Source organism: Talaromyces rugulosus, chromosome IV (assembly GCF_013368755.1).
Source record: "Talaromyces rugulosus chromosome IV, complete sequence".
NCBI classification, from domain to species: domain Eukaryota; kingdom Fungi; phylum Ascomycota; class Eurotiomycetes; order Eurotiales; family Trichocomaceae; genus Talaromyces; species Talaromyces rugulosus.
The window spans coordinates 4,884,405-4,901,379 of record NC_049564.1 but is presented as its reverse complement, the minus strand read 5'-3'; the positions used below and the strand labels follow the sequence as shown (position 1 = coordinate 4,901,379).

Genomic DNA, 16,975 nt, shown 5'->3' with positions numbered 1-16,975 from the left:
CCCGCGCGTAATTTATAGACGAAGCTTATCGCCATTATCTGTCCCGCACTAAGCCGTAATAGGCTATAAATTCAACGGTCCCACATGACGCCTGCGAAAAGCGGCAATAAGTCTAGCCAGAAAGGGACTGGTTTGTATTACAACTCGGGGATTTCCATTGGCGAAAAGAAACCGGCGTCAATATTACTGGCTCGGAGATCACCAGACGGTGCTAAAGCGGCGCCGCGATGATGCTCAAACGATCGCGGGGATTTCCAAAAAAATCAGTGATCGCTCCCCGAAAAGACGCTCGCGCCGAACTTCAGCTCCGATATTAGAATCTCGCATTTCATCCTCCTTCATATCACACTTCGCCATTTTCATCCTCCCCTCGCATTGCTGCTCTCTCCACTTTGTGAGAATTGCCTCCGAAGCTTCCACACATTCTCCTTTCTTTTTCTTCTCTCGGTGACCGCGCAATTGAACAGCTCAATGAATCCCGGATCCTCCCCGCCTCTGGGCCCCAAGCCCTTATCGGCCCTCCCCTCTCATCTGCTGAACGGTAGCTCGCCATTGCAGTCGTCGACGGGCTCCAATTCGAGCAACCGTGAACGCGAGAGTCTCAATTCGTCTATTCGCTCCTCGTTCCGCGGCTCCGTTGATCTCCAACCCAGCTCCGAGGCGGCATCGAGCACTGTACCTACGAGCCTGGATACTCCTGCTGATAAGCCAAGGTAAATAAACCCGTATGGTCTTTTTCCAATGCTCTTGCAAAACTCATGGGTCATAGTTCTGCTTTAAATGGCCCGCCCCGTGATCCCCGAGATAAGACCGGACCGCCAACACCTCCGTCTATCGTCAGTCGACCATCGAGTCCTTACACCACGGTGCCGCCAATTGATTTTGACGGTCTAAGCTGGCCATGTTAGTTTTCTCCTTTTATTCTTCCAAATGCCACCCACTAAACACATGTTAGGCCCTGGAACAAAGGAACGACTAGAAGAATCCCCGGAGCAGCATGAAGCGCGAGTCAAGAAGCTGTCAGGTGCGGTAAAGACTATTCTGGAGTGCGTTGGAGAAGACCCAGAGCGAGAGGGCCTTTTGGAAACGCCAGAACGTTACGCCCGCGCCATGTTGTGGTTTACGAAAGGATATATGGAGAATGTTCGAGACCTGGTGAATAATGCCACCTTCATGGAGGACCATGATGAGCTTGTCATCGTCAAGGACATTGAGGTTTTCTCTCTTTGTGAGCACCACATGGTGCCATTCACAGGAAAGGTACGGTTTTCAGATGGCTCTGAGGTTTGTAGCAACTGACCCTTGTTCTCTAGATCCATATTGGCTACATCCCTGATCGTCGAGTTCTCGGACTGTCGAAACTAGCTCGCTTAGCCGAAATGTTCTCACGTCGTCTACAGGTGCAGGAGCGCCTGACAAAGCAAGTCGCGCTAGCCATCAAAGAAGTGTTGAATCCCCGAGGCGTCGGAGTAGTAATGGAATCGTCGCACCTTTGTATGGTAATGCGAGGTGTGCAAAAGACTACGAGCACTACGACTACTAGCTGTATGCTAGGCTGCATGCGATCGAGCGCAAAGAGCCGCGAAGAGTTTCTAACTCTCCTCCACCGCAGATAGGAGATATCATTACCACTATCCTTGTCTCTGGTATAATATATATTTACGACACTTTTTCACTTTTTTTTAAAAGGCGTGTTAGTCTATTTTTGGAGTTTGACGGAACCTCTCAACAGGTCATTTTTTTACGCTTGCTTTTCGGCCATAACATATCCTCATCAGGGCGGTAGAAAGTTAACCTTTCTCCTGATATTACTATAGAATCAGTGACGGATCTGGCATGAGACAGGAGAGGAGGTCTGCCAGCGAGGTAGGATACATTTCCTCTGCAAGGTTGCAATTGGGATTTTTTTTTTGCTATACATGTACCATGCTGGAACAATATTTCATGTTTCAAAGATGGGCGGTGATCTGAGATTGGATTTTGCTTTGAACATATCATGTAACTTTTTACAAGAGGCTCAGCACTTGTATATAGCGTTTTTCTTTTCTTTGTGGTTACAACAGCAAAATCAACTTTGCCTCTCATTTATCTTTGACCTGCTCTTAATAGCTGTGCAGCCTGGCACATGGTTGCGTGGTGGGGCAATTTGTTGTTGTGACTGTGCTTGTTATGGGTCGTGATTGTTATGGACCTAGCAGGGCACACACAAATCTCCACCTTCTTTCATCTGACTCTTGCTGTGAACTTTCTCAGCTCTCCAATTTTCTTGTCAGAAACACTCTCACTTCTCTTACCAACTCAAGATTGAGGAGAAATGGCACGCGTCAAGTATATTAAGCCACGCCCTGGTGAGGCCACCCCCTCAGATCATGAATCAACCCACAGCGACTATGAAGATAATTACACCACCACTGCTCCTCCCAGCACTTCATCTGAACCCAAGGGAAAAGAGCCAGTGAGACCAGTCATGGGAGGATATGAAGAGACGAGAACCTCTACTTCTACTTTTATTTCTAATACTCCAACATTTACACCGTTAGAGACTTTGTTGAATCCAGCTACAGCTCAGCGTCCATCACAACAAACCCAGGTGAATGCTACTCCCCTTGAACCTTCTGCCTCAGGGCTTCTTCTGGGCGCGCCCTCTAACCAGAGTTTTTCTGCATCGACGGTTGCTGCCTCTGAAGACAAGTCTGATACAGGGACTTCCACGACCGTACCTACTGGTCCGAAACGTCGGTCTCGTGGTCAAGGTGGTAGAAGAGGTGGTTCTCAAGTTTCCCAAGCTCCATCCACAACTTTCCAAGAAGATCAAACGGGAAAAGGGAACAAAAGAAAACGGCAAACCGGTGCTACTCCCTCACAGGGCTCACAAGCAGAAGGTAGTAGTAGTAGTACCGCGCCGCCCAAAAAACGTCCTAGGGCTAAAAAGACTATTGCTTTTGCTGGAGAGACCAGCTCAGAGTCATCATCTAGTGCTGCTGGCAAATCGAATTTCAATATCTTCGAGGCAATCATTCAACATCCGCATCTGGTCTTTCACTTTGCCATTTCTCTCGAAATCGAGGATTTGATCTCCGTCTATGCCATTTCAAAGGACTTTCATCACATTATTAACACAGGTCTGACCATGGTGATAGTCGCACAAGCTATGCTCCACGCTCCAACGTCTGCGAAAGTCTTTCCATTTCGATGTTACCGCGGGCTCTGTGTTAGTGATCCTCGAGTAGATATGGACGAGTCTCGAGGACAGTCTCGCCTGGTGCCCTCGTTTCGGTGGCTTCGTATGGTGTGCTGGCGCGAGCAGATTGCAAAGAAGATAACACACCTGATGATCGAAGAAGGCTTGTATCTGCCATGGGAATGTGAAGAGGCTATCAAGAAACTATGGTTTCTCATGGACATTCCGGACAATCAGCGGCGCCTTGGTACGGTTCAGAATACCGACTTGTGGACCGCAGCAGATCTCTTCTATGCAGTCATGTTCCTTGTCAGGTTCGACATGCGCTGCACTGACCCGCTTTCAACGCAGGCTCAAGGGGGGATGAGACGCCTGCTCATGGCCCAGCCAAGTATGAGTGTGCTGTACCGTACTCTAGAGCGCACAGCTATGAAGGACTCTTATGAAGTGATACAGGGGTTTCTTCGTTGGAAATATGAGCCTCACGGCAACGGTAATCAGCCAATATACGGTGTGCCGAGATCCGAAATTGGGAAACTGCAGTACGAAGGCTATGGCGCTGGAGGAAGTCAGGTCAAACTTCAGCGTCCAGACGAGTTGGTTCTGAAGGAGTGTATTCGGAGGGATATGGATGTGTGGGAAGTTCTATTGGAAATTATCGTATGGCCTGCCACAGTGGAAGCAGAAAAGTAGTTTTTGCAGGCCGAACAAAAAGTGAGGGATCATGATGATGGACTTGGTCATACATTTGTTTTTTTGTTTCATGTTATTGCAGAACTGGAGAATACTTTCACTGCGATGATGCTTCGTGGTTCAAGATTGGGTTGGTCATTTGATGAAATCGACAATAGTGGCTTGATGATCTTTACTTCATGTTCTTTACGTTGAATTGAAGCTGTACTCTAAACTAAAATATCAATTGATACTTTACAATATTTAAAGTATGTGTATATATACGTAGAAGCGGTGGCTACATATCTCGGCGATAAGATAGGAACGCTTCCCCCGCATTGAGCATCGTCATCGTTATCGTCGTGTTTTCTTCCTCCCATTTTGTTTCTTGAATTATGCGGGGCAGCCTGGTTTTCCTATATTGCACTGATTGGATATACAATTATTTTCAAATTTCGATTGATTACTTGCGTTGAGTTCTTCCCCCCCACACTGAAAGTAAGATATCCACGACCTTCGAAGAAAACCGTATTGGCATTGTTTGTTTACAGATCCTAACAGGAAACCGCCTCAAACCTGAATCTTTCAAGAAATACAATATTTCATACTGGGAAATTTTTATTTTATTCCCATTGGACATTGGACCAGTTGGTGTCCCAGTATGGTTCACGATACCTTTTTCTTCTACGGTACAACCTGGGAATACTCACCTCTCATGTCCATCAGACACTCACACTCAAAGGCACCTTGATGGCACCTGCAATACTGCACCGTATCATCCATGGCTCCCCAACTCCAGAGCCATGGCAACAATCTCTCATCGCCAGTCGCCCTGCGCTGCTACCTGGCTACCGCCGCCATCGCGTCCACAACGCCGACTATCCCGCTCTGATCGCGTCAGAAACTCCAGATTTAGCCCCCGTTATCGGTGTTGTAGTGACCGGAATCACAGAAGGCGACGTGTTTCGACTCGATAAGTTTGAAGGGTCCGAGTACGAGAAGCGGGCGGTGCGCGTCAAGGTTATCAAAAACATCAACGAGACGGATCCAAGCCAAGAAGGCGATGGCAGCTTGCACCATGCCCTGGATCAGACTGCTCGTGCGGGGCTTGATGAGAGGGCGTATCAGGAAATGGAGGAGGTTGAGGCAATGACATATGTGTGGATAGCTCCAACGGAGAATTTGGATTTGGCACAGGAGTGGGATTTTGAGCAGTTCAAGAAGGAGAAGATGAAGTGGTGGGTTGAAGCGGATGAGAGCGAGTTGTAATATATGATATAATATTATAGTCTGTTAGCAGATTGAATTATTCTTCATAATCAAAGGTGTAATACTCTTCTATATTATCCACCGTTCAACCGCACATAGTATCTAGAACACATCCTTTTGACATGGACGTACTTCAAGAACATGCTGAGAATTATATCGACTACTTTCTTTCCATGATCTTCTATTCGATAATACATAACTACTCGAAGTAGCTTCAATGTTGTTGACGATGTGAGAAAATGGCAAATCAATTGGTATCTAAACTAAACTCCTGTATCCCAACCCACATTTCAAAGAAGAGGGGCACATAATTCCTAAAACATACGCCATATATGCAGCTAAAACACATTAATGAATGTACAGACAACCGAAAATTTACGCTCAAAACAGAAACAGAACGTAACAGAAAACGTAACAGGGGAAAAAAAAAAAAAAAAAAAAAGAGAAGATGCAGAAAGTTTTGCGTAGACGTTATATTCCCCTCTTCTTTGGCTTCAACTGCCGAGGGCTTTGCACGGCTTTTTTGGCCTTCTTAGCCGATGGCGGTGTCCCCGGCACTTGGACCTTGGGGACTTGTACCTCCATCTTGACCTTGGGCGGAGGAGGCGCGTCAGCGCTGATGAACTCGAGCATCTCGTCCCATACGTTGTCACGATTGGTCTGTTCATCTTTTGTATTTTCGGGGGGCGGGGTAGCCTCTGACAAAGGATCCTCCGCCGTTTTTGCCTTTCGTGCAGATTTTGGCGAGGAATGGCTCTTGGGAGTGGATTTCTCCGACCTTGTGGCAGCTCTGCGTTTGGGTGTCTGTGGCTCTTGAACCATTTCTACCACATCTTCGTCATCTTGGTTTCCCGCTGCTGGTTGACCAGTCTGTGGTTGATCAATCTCTGAATCTACCTTTTCGGAATCTTCCCGAGGTTCACTTGTTGTATCAGCTTTCTGAAGTTCAGCCAACTGAGTTTCTTGGACGACTTCAGGCTCGCCCAAATCTGCCGCCGAATTTTCGTGCTGAAGATCTCCAGTCACTTCTTGGAGAGTCTCTGGCACGACCTCGGGCCCTTCAGATGAAGCAGGTTGTATAGGGCCCTCACTTTGATCAACCCTTGAAGGGCCCAAGAGATATGATATAGGATTTGCGTCAACCAATTTTTCCTCACTAGAGCCATCTTGCTCTTCCTGGAGTTTGAAAAGGAAGCTGCGAAGCCGTCGCCGCAGCCGTCCTGAAATCAATGCTGGCCAGTCGTCTTCCGCACTCATTTGTTTCTGAAGAAGGTTCCGCACAAAAGTATCAGGATCCTGCACAAACTTTTCCAAATACGCAAGCAAGTACAGACCGCAGTCGGAGAAGTTTGGCTGCAGAGGGATTTCCTTGGCGGTCATGCCCTTGATATCTTTGGCATCAACATTCAGAGATCGTTTGGAAACGGCTTCCTCCAATAGATACGTTCGCAAGATCCTGATCGCGGGTTGCCTTGCTGCTCCCAGAGAGTCGAAGGTGACAATAGTGGGTTGATCAGCAGAAAGAATCGGTCCCTTCCGCTTTGATTTCTTTCCTTTATCGTCATCTTTCTTGCTTGGCTCCGTAGTGCTAGAGGGTTCGCCGTTTCGGAATTCCGCAGGGCGGGAGACTTGGTCCTCTTCATTCTCTGGAAAATCCTCTTCGGAATTATGGCCTTCTCCGTGCTGCGAACTTGGCAGTGAATTGGATATCTTCATCGAGGCAAACGACTCGCGGGCGCTCTGTTCGGGGGTTGCTGCTCGCTCGGGTGGAGTTTCTGGTATCTCCTCCACCTGTTTGGATCGGATAGGCACGCTTTGCGACGGAGTCTCTGGCTCTGTCTCTGGCTGTGGCTCGGGCTCGGGCTGAGTATCATCTTCTTTGGATTTATCCAAAGAAGTCAGGTTGCAAATTATTGCCAAGTACCAGTGAGCGCTTTCATTAATAGGAACAATCACATAGTCGTGGCTGAAGAGATCCACGTTTCTCGTCCACTTCTGAACACCTCCGTAATTTATACCCTTTTTCCCTTTCGCTGGGCTTGTAAGTGTATCAAAAAAGTACGAATTAAAGAAGTATACCCGCTTAGCGACATCAGGTTTGTTCCGTTCAAGGTGATGTTCAAGGAAGCGCAGATAGAACCCGATGAGGTTGTCGTTGAGAAACTCCCCAGGTCGTAGACGTTCTATATCAGAACTATCGACTTCGGCCTTCTTTCTACCCTCAGGTGGATACACAAGGGTTTTGGATAGTTTGGTCGGAGAGAAAGGTCCGTCATCGATCGCAGAGCCTAGGTCGTCATCAATCAAGTCCACAAGGCTCTGTCGCGCTTTTGACCGTGTTTCTCGTTTCCCAAGGAATCTATTCGACGTCTTCACAGGGATGTCGACAGCTTGATTTTCTTCCTCCGCAGGGCGACTGCGAGCTCCAACCCACGAGGGCGAAATTTGAGACTGGATTTGTAGAGGCAAGCGACGTGGGGGTAGCTTCAACCCCGACTGAGTGTTATTTTCATCTTGCAAAGACGCCGAGAGTTTTTGTCGTTTGACAGGTTCTTCTTCTGACTCCTTGCTAAGTTCAGGGGTGAGCTCTACTACGGTTTCTGTAGTAGGCTCTTTGGCACGTATTGGTGCCATACGTGGTCGTGTACTTTTGGTGACCCTGTTAAAGGCTTTGTCCATCCAGGACCTGTAGGAAAGTTAGCACCTGTTCTGTTAGGAAGAAGGACAGAGTAACGCACCCCCCCTTGCTTTGACTGGTGACCCCCCTCTTTTCTAGGAGCTCACATAGTCGGGTTTTGTCCTGGTCATTTCCAAATTCTATATCCACGAATTGGATCAGAGAGCCTTCAGTTTTACATAGTCTAAAACGAGCCTTTAAACTGTCCTCGGATCCCTTGCATATCGAAGCCACTCGGTGCACTGGAATCCGTTCAGCGGAGACGGAATCCTTTGTAGAGAGCAGACCAATGGTATCGCTTTCTTCATCGAGGGAAAGCTGCATGTCCTGATCAACAAGTTCTACATCGCCATGACGAAAAAACCTCACGTCAAAAAGATGTAGATGGGATCTTGCGGGACCTTTGCCCATCTCCTGATCTGTTTGTGCTTTTCGCGACAAACGAAATATTGTGGGTTGGATGTCACTGGGAGAATCCTTTCGATTTTGTCGTCTGGTGACTTCTTCGCGGAGATGATTCGATGGGACATGTTCTCCGTGGATGGCACGAAAAACTGGGCCACTAGGAAGTGCAAAATCTCTCTGCAACTCATCCGGGCTTTCACTCGCATTTGAATCACGGCGGCTGTGGTGGCTTGCAGAGCGAGTTCCTTCGCGAGTTCGGTTTGCAGTGTCGGCTAGAAACGGTGACTCTCCATCTTCCACGGTTGAGTTGATAACGTCTCTATCTCTGTAGGATCGAATGGACTTGGTGTCCCTGTCATCGTATAAAGGACTTCCAAGTCGTTTTTCACCCACGGCTGAATCGGGACTGCGGAGACCATTCTGATTCCCCCCAGAATTCCCATTTAACCTCGAAATAGACGTCTTCACCGGCTCCCTGTCTCGCACGCGGACTCCGTCATTATCACGGCTTGCTTCGTTTCTTGTCCCGATATGCTCTACGCTAACGACCGAAGGAGACCGAACGGGGCGTGAGCTCTCATCGCGCACAAAAAATGGAGTTGTCGGCAGGTCGTCATCCACCAAATTAATGATCTGGTTAGACGAATGGCGTCGGCGTTTCACAATCCTATCTTCGTTGTCGCGTAAAGTGGGCGAGCTAAGAGGATGCTGGGACACTGGCGAAGACCGTTGACCAGGTCTTATGTGTGGTGCTCCCGAAGCACGCACAGGACCGCTATCTTTAAACCCACTTCGTGATATTCGGTCAACGGGACGGAATGCATGTTTCTAGTGGATAAAAGGTCATATTAGTGGAATTGTTTTGGTGACTCAAAAGAGGAAAAAAAAAAGAAGATAGTACCTGAACGCTGGATTTTCCTGTACCAAATGTCTGTCCCGGTGTGATACGAACCCCATTATCTGCTTTACTATTCACACCCAAATCGCGTCAGAAGAAGAAGAGGAAAAAAACGTGGTCCGTGTGACAATTTGCGTACCCATAACTTGGAAACAACCTGCGCTCGTCTGAGGTGTCTGCCGGTCGCCGCATATCCTGAAGTGGACTGAGAGCGGTCGTACTGCTGCTGTGCATGGGATAGTTAGAACAAAGACAATTCGAGGCAAAATGGAGCTCTGCGGGCGCGTACAAGGGTCTCATTGAAGTCGACGCCTATTGCCATATCAGTAATTGAAGCATTGTGGAGGTACCGCAGGAGCTAAAGAGGTCGGGGACAGGATTTGATCGTGATTGATAGATAAGAGAAGCTAACTAACCGTTGGCGACTGATCGTGATCGTCCACTACCACGATACCACCACCACGACGCGGACGTTTCCTGTTGTTTCTCAAACCAGGCTCCCTCGCCGGCTCCTCGACCTTGTCATCACCATGAGCAGCGGGGGAATGTTGTGTGTCAGAGGCAGAGGCAGAAGCAGCAGGTTCGTCGGCGGACGCAGAGGGTCGTGGGAGTAGCCGGGCCAAGTTGGACAAGAACCGCATTTATTTGGAATGCAGCGGGACCAGTCGACAGTGTCAATAGACATAATAGGGCGTCTGTCTACATCTGGCGCGGTATTTGTGTGTTTGAGCCGAACAGAGCTGGGAGGGCGAGTGCGGGAAGCCATCTACGCAGGCGGTCAATCGTCAATCCTCGTTCTGCCGTACGCATGATTCATTGTTTCACGACAATAGAATTTAACTACTCGTTATACAGCAAGATGCAGGATCTCGAGCCCATGATACTGTTACAATTCCACTATTCACCTCCTTCGTAATGCCTTGATAATGCACATCATGATAACCCAGTAAGTAACATCACAAAAAGAGTACCAAAACCCAACCAACAATAACCCACCCACCCCCAGATCCCATAAGAATAGAGAACAAAATGATTTTCTCTTGCCAATATGCTAAGTCATGTTCTCATACGGCCTTTTCTTTTTGAATATCAAACTCCAGCAAAGGTCTCCAAGTCCAAAAAAAAAAGAGAAAAGAAAGAAAAAGAGATAAAGATGCAAGAATTGCGTGAAGCTCCCCCAGAAACAAACGAGAGAACAAAAATAACCGCGTGCCGAGAGAAGCTACTGTACAGGGTCATACGATGCCCAAAATGACCGCTTAGGAAGAAAGTCAAGACGCTGTCGCTTTTCCCCGGTCCGCAAGAGAATCGTCGTTGGTACCGGTCCTCCGGCGCTCGCCGGTCCCGTGATACCCGTGATGGTGGTTTGTTGCCTTCTCTTGTCGGGCGTGGTCGATGGCCGAGCGCTGGGCAATACTGTCGTCGTGACTTTTCCAGACAATGTTGGTGTCGGCTGGCAAGGCTAGTAAACGTTTGATAGTTTCCCTGCAAGCACATAGTTAGCATTGTATATACCACCAAAGTAGCACTGTGATTATGGAAAAGGTGGATAAACTCACCGAATCTTGATATTCCTGCCGCCGTCAATTCGGGTCCATATGCTCATGACATCCTCCCCACTCCGGACACTGAGGACTGCGCCGCAGACCTCATCGCCGGCCTCGGCGAACTGGTCACCAACCATAGCCAGGAGAAGGTCCTCCCAATACCGATCAGCAACGCCCTTTTTCAAGCGAATGATCCATTTGCCACCGCGCTTATTCGCCTCATCCTCCCACACGGGGCGGATACCCTTTTTGAAGATGTGATAATCAGATACCGTAGGCAGGAGGGAGGGGCGCTTTAGATGAGAGTAAATACTCCAGAAGCTCTCCGCGGACGATATCGACGCAAGGGCAGTCGTTGATTTCTCATAGTCGGAATATTTGGGAGTGGGCGGGCGGTACCAGATGATCCAGATCGACTTCAGCGGGTGACCCTTGTCGGCGGCACCGGACGTCGCATCTATCGATGACGAGGAAGCTTTCGATCTGACTTTGTTATCTATAACCGCGTCTGGATCGTTCCCTTCACGTTTCAGCTCGGTGCCTCCGGGGGTTTTGGGGTTTTTGGCAGAGGAGCCGAACGAGGCAAAAGCTCCGGACCCGAGGCCAAATGCGCTTGACGCACTGGCGCCCGGGGAGGAGACGCCGCCGCCAGAGAGAGGAGATATGGCGTTGAAAGGATTAGCACGTCCGTGAGAGCTGTCGGGCCCGAATCGCTTCGATGAATGGTTGTTGCGGGGGAGATCCAGTTTGGCGCCACCGTCCTTGTCGCCGGATGTGGACAGGGACAGCTTGCTGCTTGTGCTGTTGGGTGTTCCACGTTAGCAGACAGCGAAAAAAAAAAATAAAGACAAACCCCGATACGTAAAAGAGAGACCAGAGATAGGATATAGGAAGCAAGGCCGACGTACTTTGATCTCCGGGTCCACAGATTTGCGTGATCCATCGGAACAGCGGCTACGACAGCTCTGAAAAGCCAGCGATCATCAGACACTCAAGCGGGGGGGGAGGTCGCAGTAGGACGCCAGCCTGCGAAACGCGAAAAACCAGAACGTGTCTTTTCAAAAGTGCAAGTCGATGTCAAGCACACACAATATTCGCAGAGTCAGACTAGGGATGGCGGCGTGGGAAAAAAAAGAGAACGACAAAGCGTGTGCGCGGCGGAGTGCCAGCGAAGCAGATGCGGTTTGCTCGGAGGAGAGGGTGTCGACAGGGATGACAAGCGAGAGGGACAGTAATCAGCGGTATTTGGGGGGCTAGCAAGAATGGGATCGTGGGGATGGAGAGGGTCGTTGGAGTTCGTGGTGTTGTCGTCGGTTCTGGTCTGGTTCTTGTTCTGTCTCTGTGTCTGTGTTGGAGAAAGCGAGGCAAATCGAATCGGCAGCTCTCTGCCGCTCTTGTCCGCCTGCCCGCATCTCCACTTGGCGCCGCGCTTGGCCCGAGCTGCCTTTTTCTTGAATTTTTTTCCTTTCCTTCTTCTTCTCTTCTTTTTCTCTTAATAACCCAAGACCACCAACTCAAATCATCGTCAGTTCTTTTTCCTTTCTACAGCGCTGGCGATTCCGATGTGTGTGTCGAGATCAATTGGCATTATCGCCAACTACGCATATAAAACCATCATCACGAGGGCTTGCTTATTGCGTAGCTTCCCATGATGCGTTGATGACCTAAGTGACGAGACATAACACTACAGATAGTTGTAATATTCATGGTAGTGAATAGTGAATGAAGAACCAAGGCAAGCACTGCATGGTATGTCTGCCTTTTTCCTCTTTTTTCCCTCCTTCCGGTCTTCCATCGGCGCAAATGAAGAATTATGAGCGTATGGTAATCCGAGTCTCAACCGCAAACCTACTACGTGTCTCGCTCCTCGCGAGCTTGCTGGTTGAGAGTGAGGTCGAAAGGCAAAGTCTGATCGTCTGTCGTCTGGTCCTAAAAAGACTATTGACCAATTGCACCAATCTACTGCCTCTGGTGTTTTTGCTTGTAGCTAACTTGGAGCAGTAACAAGTCAGTTATACACCGCCTCACGGGCTTTGTCGTCGTCTTTGTACTTGTTTATTTATTTACCCAGAAAATATTTTTTTATTATTTAAATTAATTTCTTATGTACAACAATTCAATACAGATCCGGGATGTTATTTCCTTTCACGTGTAGTTGATTTTGTTTTTTAATCTCTGTCAAACGAATGCGCGTACACTGTGCCATCTCGCAGTTCATGGATGGATAATGGATCATTGCCTCCTGGAGACCCAGCCTCAGTGTATCGTCGTCCATCTCGCAGCTCGTGGATCGTGATGCGGCGGTGGCTTTTCCTTCGCCGTGGCCGTCGCTGAGATGACGATCCTGCTGGTACAGATCCTAGACTGCCGACATCACTCGAGGCAACACTCGACGGTGAATGCTCTTTTTGCTCATGGCCGATCAAAGCCTGCAGCATATGATCAGCCGCCATGTCAGACCCGCCCTTGTGGTACCAACTGCGGAGTTCTTGAACATATTCATACTCGTCCCCGCTCAACTCAACTGGTGGACCAGCAATGGTAGCCTCGTTTTCTTCAGCGTGGAATACGGCCCATGCGCTGCTGTCACCACTAAGCGCGGCCGGAGAGTGGTCGAAACTCTGGACTTTGAATTTTCGAAGCGCAATCGCGTCTCCCTCGCTCACCACGGGGAGGGATATTCTGTCAGGACTGAATATATGGACGGCTACTGTTGTTCCAGCCATAGTCGCATCGGTAATCCGCAAGCATAAATAGAACTCCTGAGAACCAGACATTGCACGCCCCACAGCAGACACCTCGACGACTATTGCAATAATGTTCACGACAGTATCCAGCCTATTTCCGAGCTCCACAAGCGGATAACGAGATGCTTTGTCATTTTGGGGGCTAGGAGTCCTTGGCTCGTGTTCGAGGGGCTCTTCTGTTGCTTCAACGTAAGCTTCAGATTCCACGCTCTTCGGGGTGGAATGGCCCCCAACTAGAACGACTTCATCATGGTCGTCATCACGGTTGTTTGGTGCTGCATCACCCTCTAAAAAATGGCCATCTACTCCAATTTCAGGGACTTGTGCGCCGGTATCAGGTTTTGGTGAATGGGCATCATCTCCAGAACCATCGGTCCACCGATGGAGACTAGCCTTGCCAGTATCTTGGCCCTCATCTAAAACTTCGCCAGCAGTAGAGCCCTCGTTTTCATTTGGCGTGTCCGTCGGAGGGCCAATAGGCACAGGATACTGTTCTTCATCCTGAGTGGGCTGTGGCGTAGGCAACGGCCGTGTTCTAGTTGCCAATGGTTGTGTTTCATGGGTTAATTTGGTCCTATTAGGACTAACCGGTCGTGGAGTTAAACCTGGAGATGGACTCCTACCACTCGACACACCATCGTCTTTGGCATATCCATGACTTGGGGCATACTCATTTTCAGAACCCGATGAGATTTCCTTGGGCATGGAGCGAATGCTCGATTGATCCGAATATAGAGAAGCCTCGTATCGTTCTTTGCTCCTGGAACGATGTGAGTCCGTGTCATTTTCCTGAACCAAGGCCTCTTCATCCTGGGCAGGAAGTCCAAGCTGCTCATCCTCGGCTCGAACCGACTCATCGTCAACTAAGCTCCCCTGCTCTGGTATCTTGTTTTCTGCAACTTCGTCGACTGGATTCTCATCGTCAGAGTCCTCATTCTGGCCATTTTCACTGCTAGCTTCACTTATGACTTCCTTTTGATCAGCAACCTCATCGTCTGACTCTTCAACCGACGTATATTCCGCATACTCATGCGCTTGTGCGGAAACATCACTTCTCTCATAGTCGGATACATCGTCGTATTGAGGTGATGGCTGCCGTTCTGGCCGCGGGGGCTCGTCCTCGCTGTCGCTGTCTAGCACAATAACTTCCGGGTGGACATTCCGACGTGGGTTTGACGGTTGAGGTGGATTGTGATAGACTTCATCGTCGGATTCTGAATCAGACACGATATTGTCTTCTAGGCCTTCTGACATCTCTTCATCGTCCTCTTCTGCCTCGTCTTCTCGCTCGTTATTCCCGGATTCTTCTTCTTCCATACCGTCTGACAAAGCATCATCTGACACCATTTGATATTCTTCAGCTGGAACATTATAGGCACCATTTTCTACAGGTTCGTGTTCGTCTGTGTTCAAAACCTGCGCATATCGTTCTTCCTCTACTTTTTCAGAGTCTATATCCTCGTCAATCCTTTCTTGGAATGTACGCGATGAATCCCCGGCATCTCTATCACTCCAAACGAGTTGGCTTTGGCGTGGTAAATCCATGTTGTCAGTATATTCGACTTCTACTTCAGTGCCGTTGTCCAATACATTTTCGTAATGGCCATTTAACGATTCTGCGTGCTCATCGTCCATCTCCATGCCATGATCGAATGTTTCTTGCTGTTCATATGCGTAGTCTTCATGCAATTGTGATATTGAAGGATCTATAAGTAGAGAACCCGCAGCTTCTGTTGTCAAATGGCCATTTGACTCGGCAATAAATGGAGGAATGGTGAATTCTGCTGGTGTCTGGAAAACTGTATCATGCTTGCCCTGGGTTGTGGAATTGAACCCACTCCTTGCAGAGAAATGTTCAAACTGAGACCGTGCTTCAATATCTGGCTCGTCACTTCTAGGAGCTTCATCATCATAGTGAGTAGTTCCCGAAACATCTGGCGATACAGTATCGCCAAAAGGATAACTGGAAGTAGGTAGGTTGTCGATTTTGTGGTCGTTGGCTGTTGTGGGAGCCAGAAATTGAGATGATCGAGGCGGCGGAGGCGCTTGAAAGAAATATCCCAAAGAGTTTTCAGGTGTGTGTGTTATTGGTGAGGGTGTTGCGAGGCCGTGGGATGGTAAAGGATGAAGGCGGGGAGTATCGGTGGGAAGCGGAGGGTGTTTGGACAACAACTCGCTGCTGAGGATTTCCTCATCGTATTCCTGTATTTGGATGGATATTGGCTTTGTATCGAGTTTGTCTGGAAGTACTGCCGGTGTTGGTGTCGGTGTCAGGTCTAAAGACTGAGGTTCTCTTGAGGTTTCCAGAGGTCTAGCTGAAGCCGTTTCATATGCATCCACAGGTGATAAATGCGATGAATCATCTAGATCCCGTAAATCTTCCTGAAAGGGTTCTCCAGAAATCGGAACATCATTATCGTCTCTTTGCAGCTCTTCTTCGTCAGATTCAAACCAGTTGTCTTCGTTGGTGGGCTCATCTATATCCGGTTCGTCCACGAGTCGCCACCCACTGCTGGGGAAGCTGAATCTAGGTCTTTTTCTGCCTTTGCCAGGTATAAATCCATCTTCCTCTACGAATGGGCTGAAACCGGCTTGTAGTGGACTGCCCGACGAAAGCCTCTTTGTGCGAAGGAAAGCAGGAGTATCCCATTTCTCCGTCACTGGTAAATCGCTTGCCCAACCGTCAATATTGGGTACGGAGGCGGAGGGGGTGGTGGGCACGGCGTGTATCTCTGGCGGTGGAGGAGAATCGACGTCGAGCACAGCAAGGACATTGTCGTTTCGAACTGCCTTTTCCACATGGCAAATTAGCAAGACATTTTGCAGTGGCGGAAATATCCCATACCTCAAGCTTCACGCGGTTGATAAACTGCAACTCCCATTCCAGTGATTTTCCCGGCGTCGAATGAAGCCTTTCATTCTCTGTCCATCGTGCTCCCTGCAGGCTCAAGGTTACCTTATCGCCGATGCCGACTTTAGTTCGAGCCACCTGCTCGGCGCAGAGTCCCCGAAATGTCACCCGCACCTGGCCGTTCTGCTTACGCAGACGAAAATCGGGTTCAGCAAGTAGGAGACTAAAAGCGCCATTCGAGCTTGAGAACGGCCACACCAGCGTAACCACCGCCTGGAGGGAGTATTGGCCGGGATTTTCTAGATCTGGGGAGAGTCGCGCAAATGATATTAGGCTATCATGACGGTGGGGTTCGTGCGAGGACGAAGAGACGGTTGGCGATTCCATGGTTGCGCTCGATGGCAGTGCGTCGTCTCGTTGTGTCGTTCATCGCTGGCTCGGTTTGGTCATGGCGTAACTATTCATACAAATTCGGCATCCGGGTAGGACAAAGACAAAGTGCGGTGTGCTAGCAGCCGAAAATACAAAAACACTTCAGAACATCGTACAAAGAAAAAGGCGTTGTGCGGTAATAGATAGCAGCTGGGCAAAAGTCAAGGTCCGGAGTTGAGGAGGAGAGTTGTCGCGTGAAGCAGCAGGCGCATTCATCGTAAAGCTTGGCTTGGCGCCCGTCCGCACCTGCTCTGATGACGCCTCCCGCCTTAAGAAGTCTCCTCCTCACAACTACA

The 16,975-nt window shown here is 49.0% G+C and overlaps 6 protein-coding genes across 6 annotated transcripts; 3 read left to right on the top strand and 3 right to left on the bottom strand.

Moving 5' to 3' along the window:
• Positions 1-471: 471 nt before the first annotated feature.
• On the top strand, positions 472-1,616 carry TRUGW13939_08416 (uncharacterized protein; the record flags this gene model as incomplete). The annotated part of the gene is made up of 4 exons (XM_035491550.1): positions 472-713; positions 770-903; positions 956-1,260; positions 1,314-1,616. 4 exons carry the CDS (start codon positions 472-474, stop codon positions 1,614-1,616), a joined length of 984 nt encoding a protein of 327 aa, XP_035347443.1.
• Positions 1,617-2,314: 698 nt separating this feature from the next.
• TRUGW13939_08415 (uncharacterized protein) lies at positions 2,315-3,874 on the top strand (the record flags this gene model as incomplete). The annotated part of the gene is made up of 1 exon (XM_035491549.1): positions 2,315-3,874. The coding sequence occupies one exon, from the start codon at positions 2,315-2,317 to the stop codon at positions 3,872-3,874; it is 1,560 nt and encodes a 519-aa protein (XP_035347442.1).
• Positions 3,875-4,603: 729 nt separating this feature from the next.
• TRUGW13939_08414 (uncharacterized protein) lies at positions 4,604-5,122 on the top strand (the record flags this gene model as incomplete). Its single annotated transcript, XM_035491548.1, has 1 exon — positions 4,604-5,122. One exon carries the CDS (start codon positions 4,604-4,606, stop codon positions 5,120-5,122), a length of 519 nt encoding a protein of 172 aa, XP_035347441.1.
• Positions 5,123-5,593: 471 nt separating this feature from the next.
• TRUGW13939_08413 (uncharacterized protein) lies at positions 5,594-9,743 on the bottom strand (the record flags this gene model as incomplete). Its single annotated transcript, XM_035491547.1, has 5 exons — positions 5,594-7,808; positions 7,861-9,032; positions 9,106-9,172; positions 9,242-9,414; positions 9,519-9,743. 5 exons carry the CDS (start codon positions 9,741-9,743, stop codon positions 5,594-5,596), a joined length of 3,852 nt encoding a protein of 1,283 aa, XP_035347440.1.
• A 630-nt stretch (positions 9,744-10,373) lies between these two features.
• TRUGW13939_08412 (uncharacterized protein) lies at positions 10,374-11,592 on the bottom strand (the record flags this gene model as incomplete). Its single annotated transcript, XM_035491546.1, has 3 exons — positions 10,374-10,587; positions 10,662-11,450; positions 11,558-11,592. 3 exons carry the CDS (start codon positions 11,590-11,592, stop codon positions 10,374-10,376), a joined length of 1,038 nt encoding a protein of 345 aa, XP_035347439.1.
• Positions 11,593-12,817: 1,225 nt separating this feature from the next.
• Positions 12,818-16,634, bottom strand: TRUGW13939_08411 (uncharacterized protein; the record flags this gene model as incomplete). The annotated part of the gene is made up of 2 exons (XM_035491545.1): positions 12,818-16,186; positions 16,242-16,634. 2 exons carry the CDS (start codon positions 16,632-16,634, stop codon positions 12,818-12,820), a joined length of 3,762 nt encoding a protein of 1,253 aa, XP_035347438.1.
• Positions 16,635-16,975: the final 341 nt, after the last annotated feature.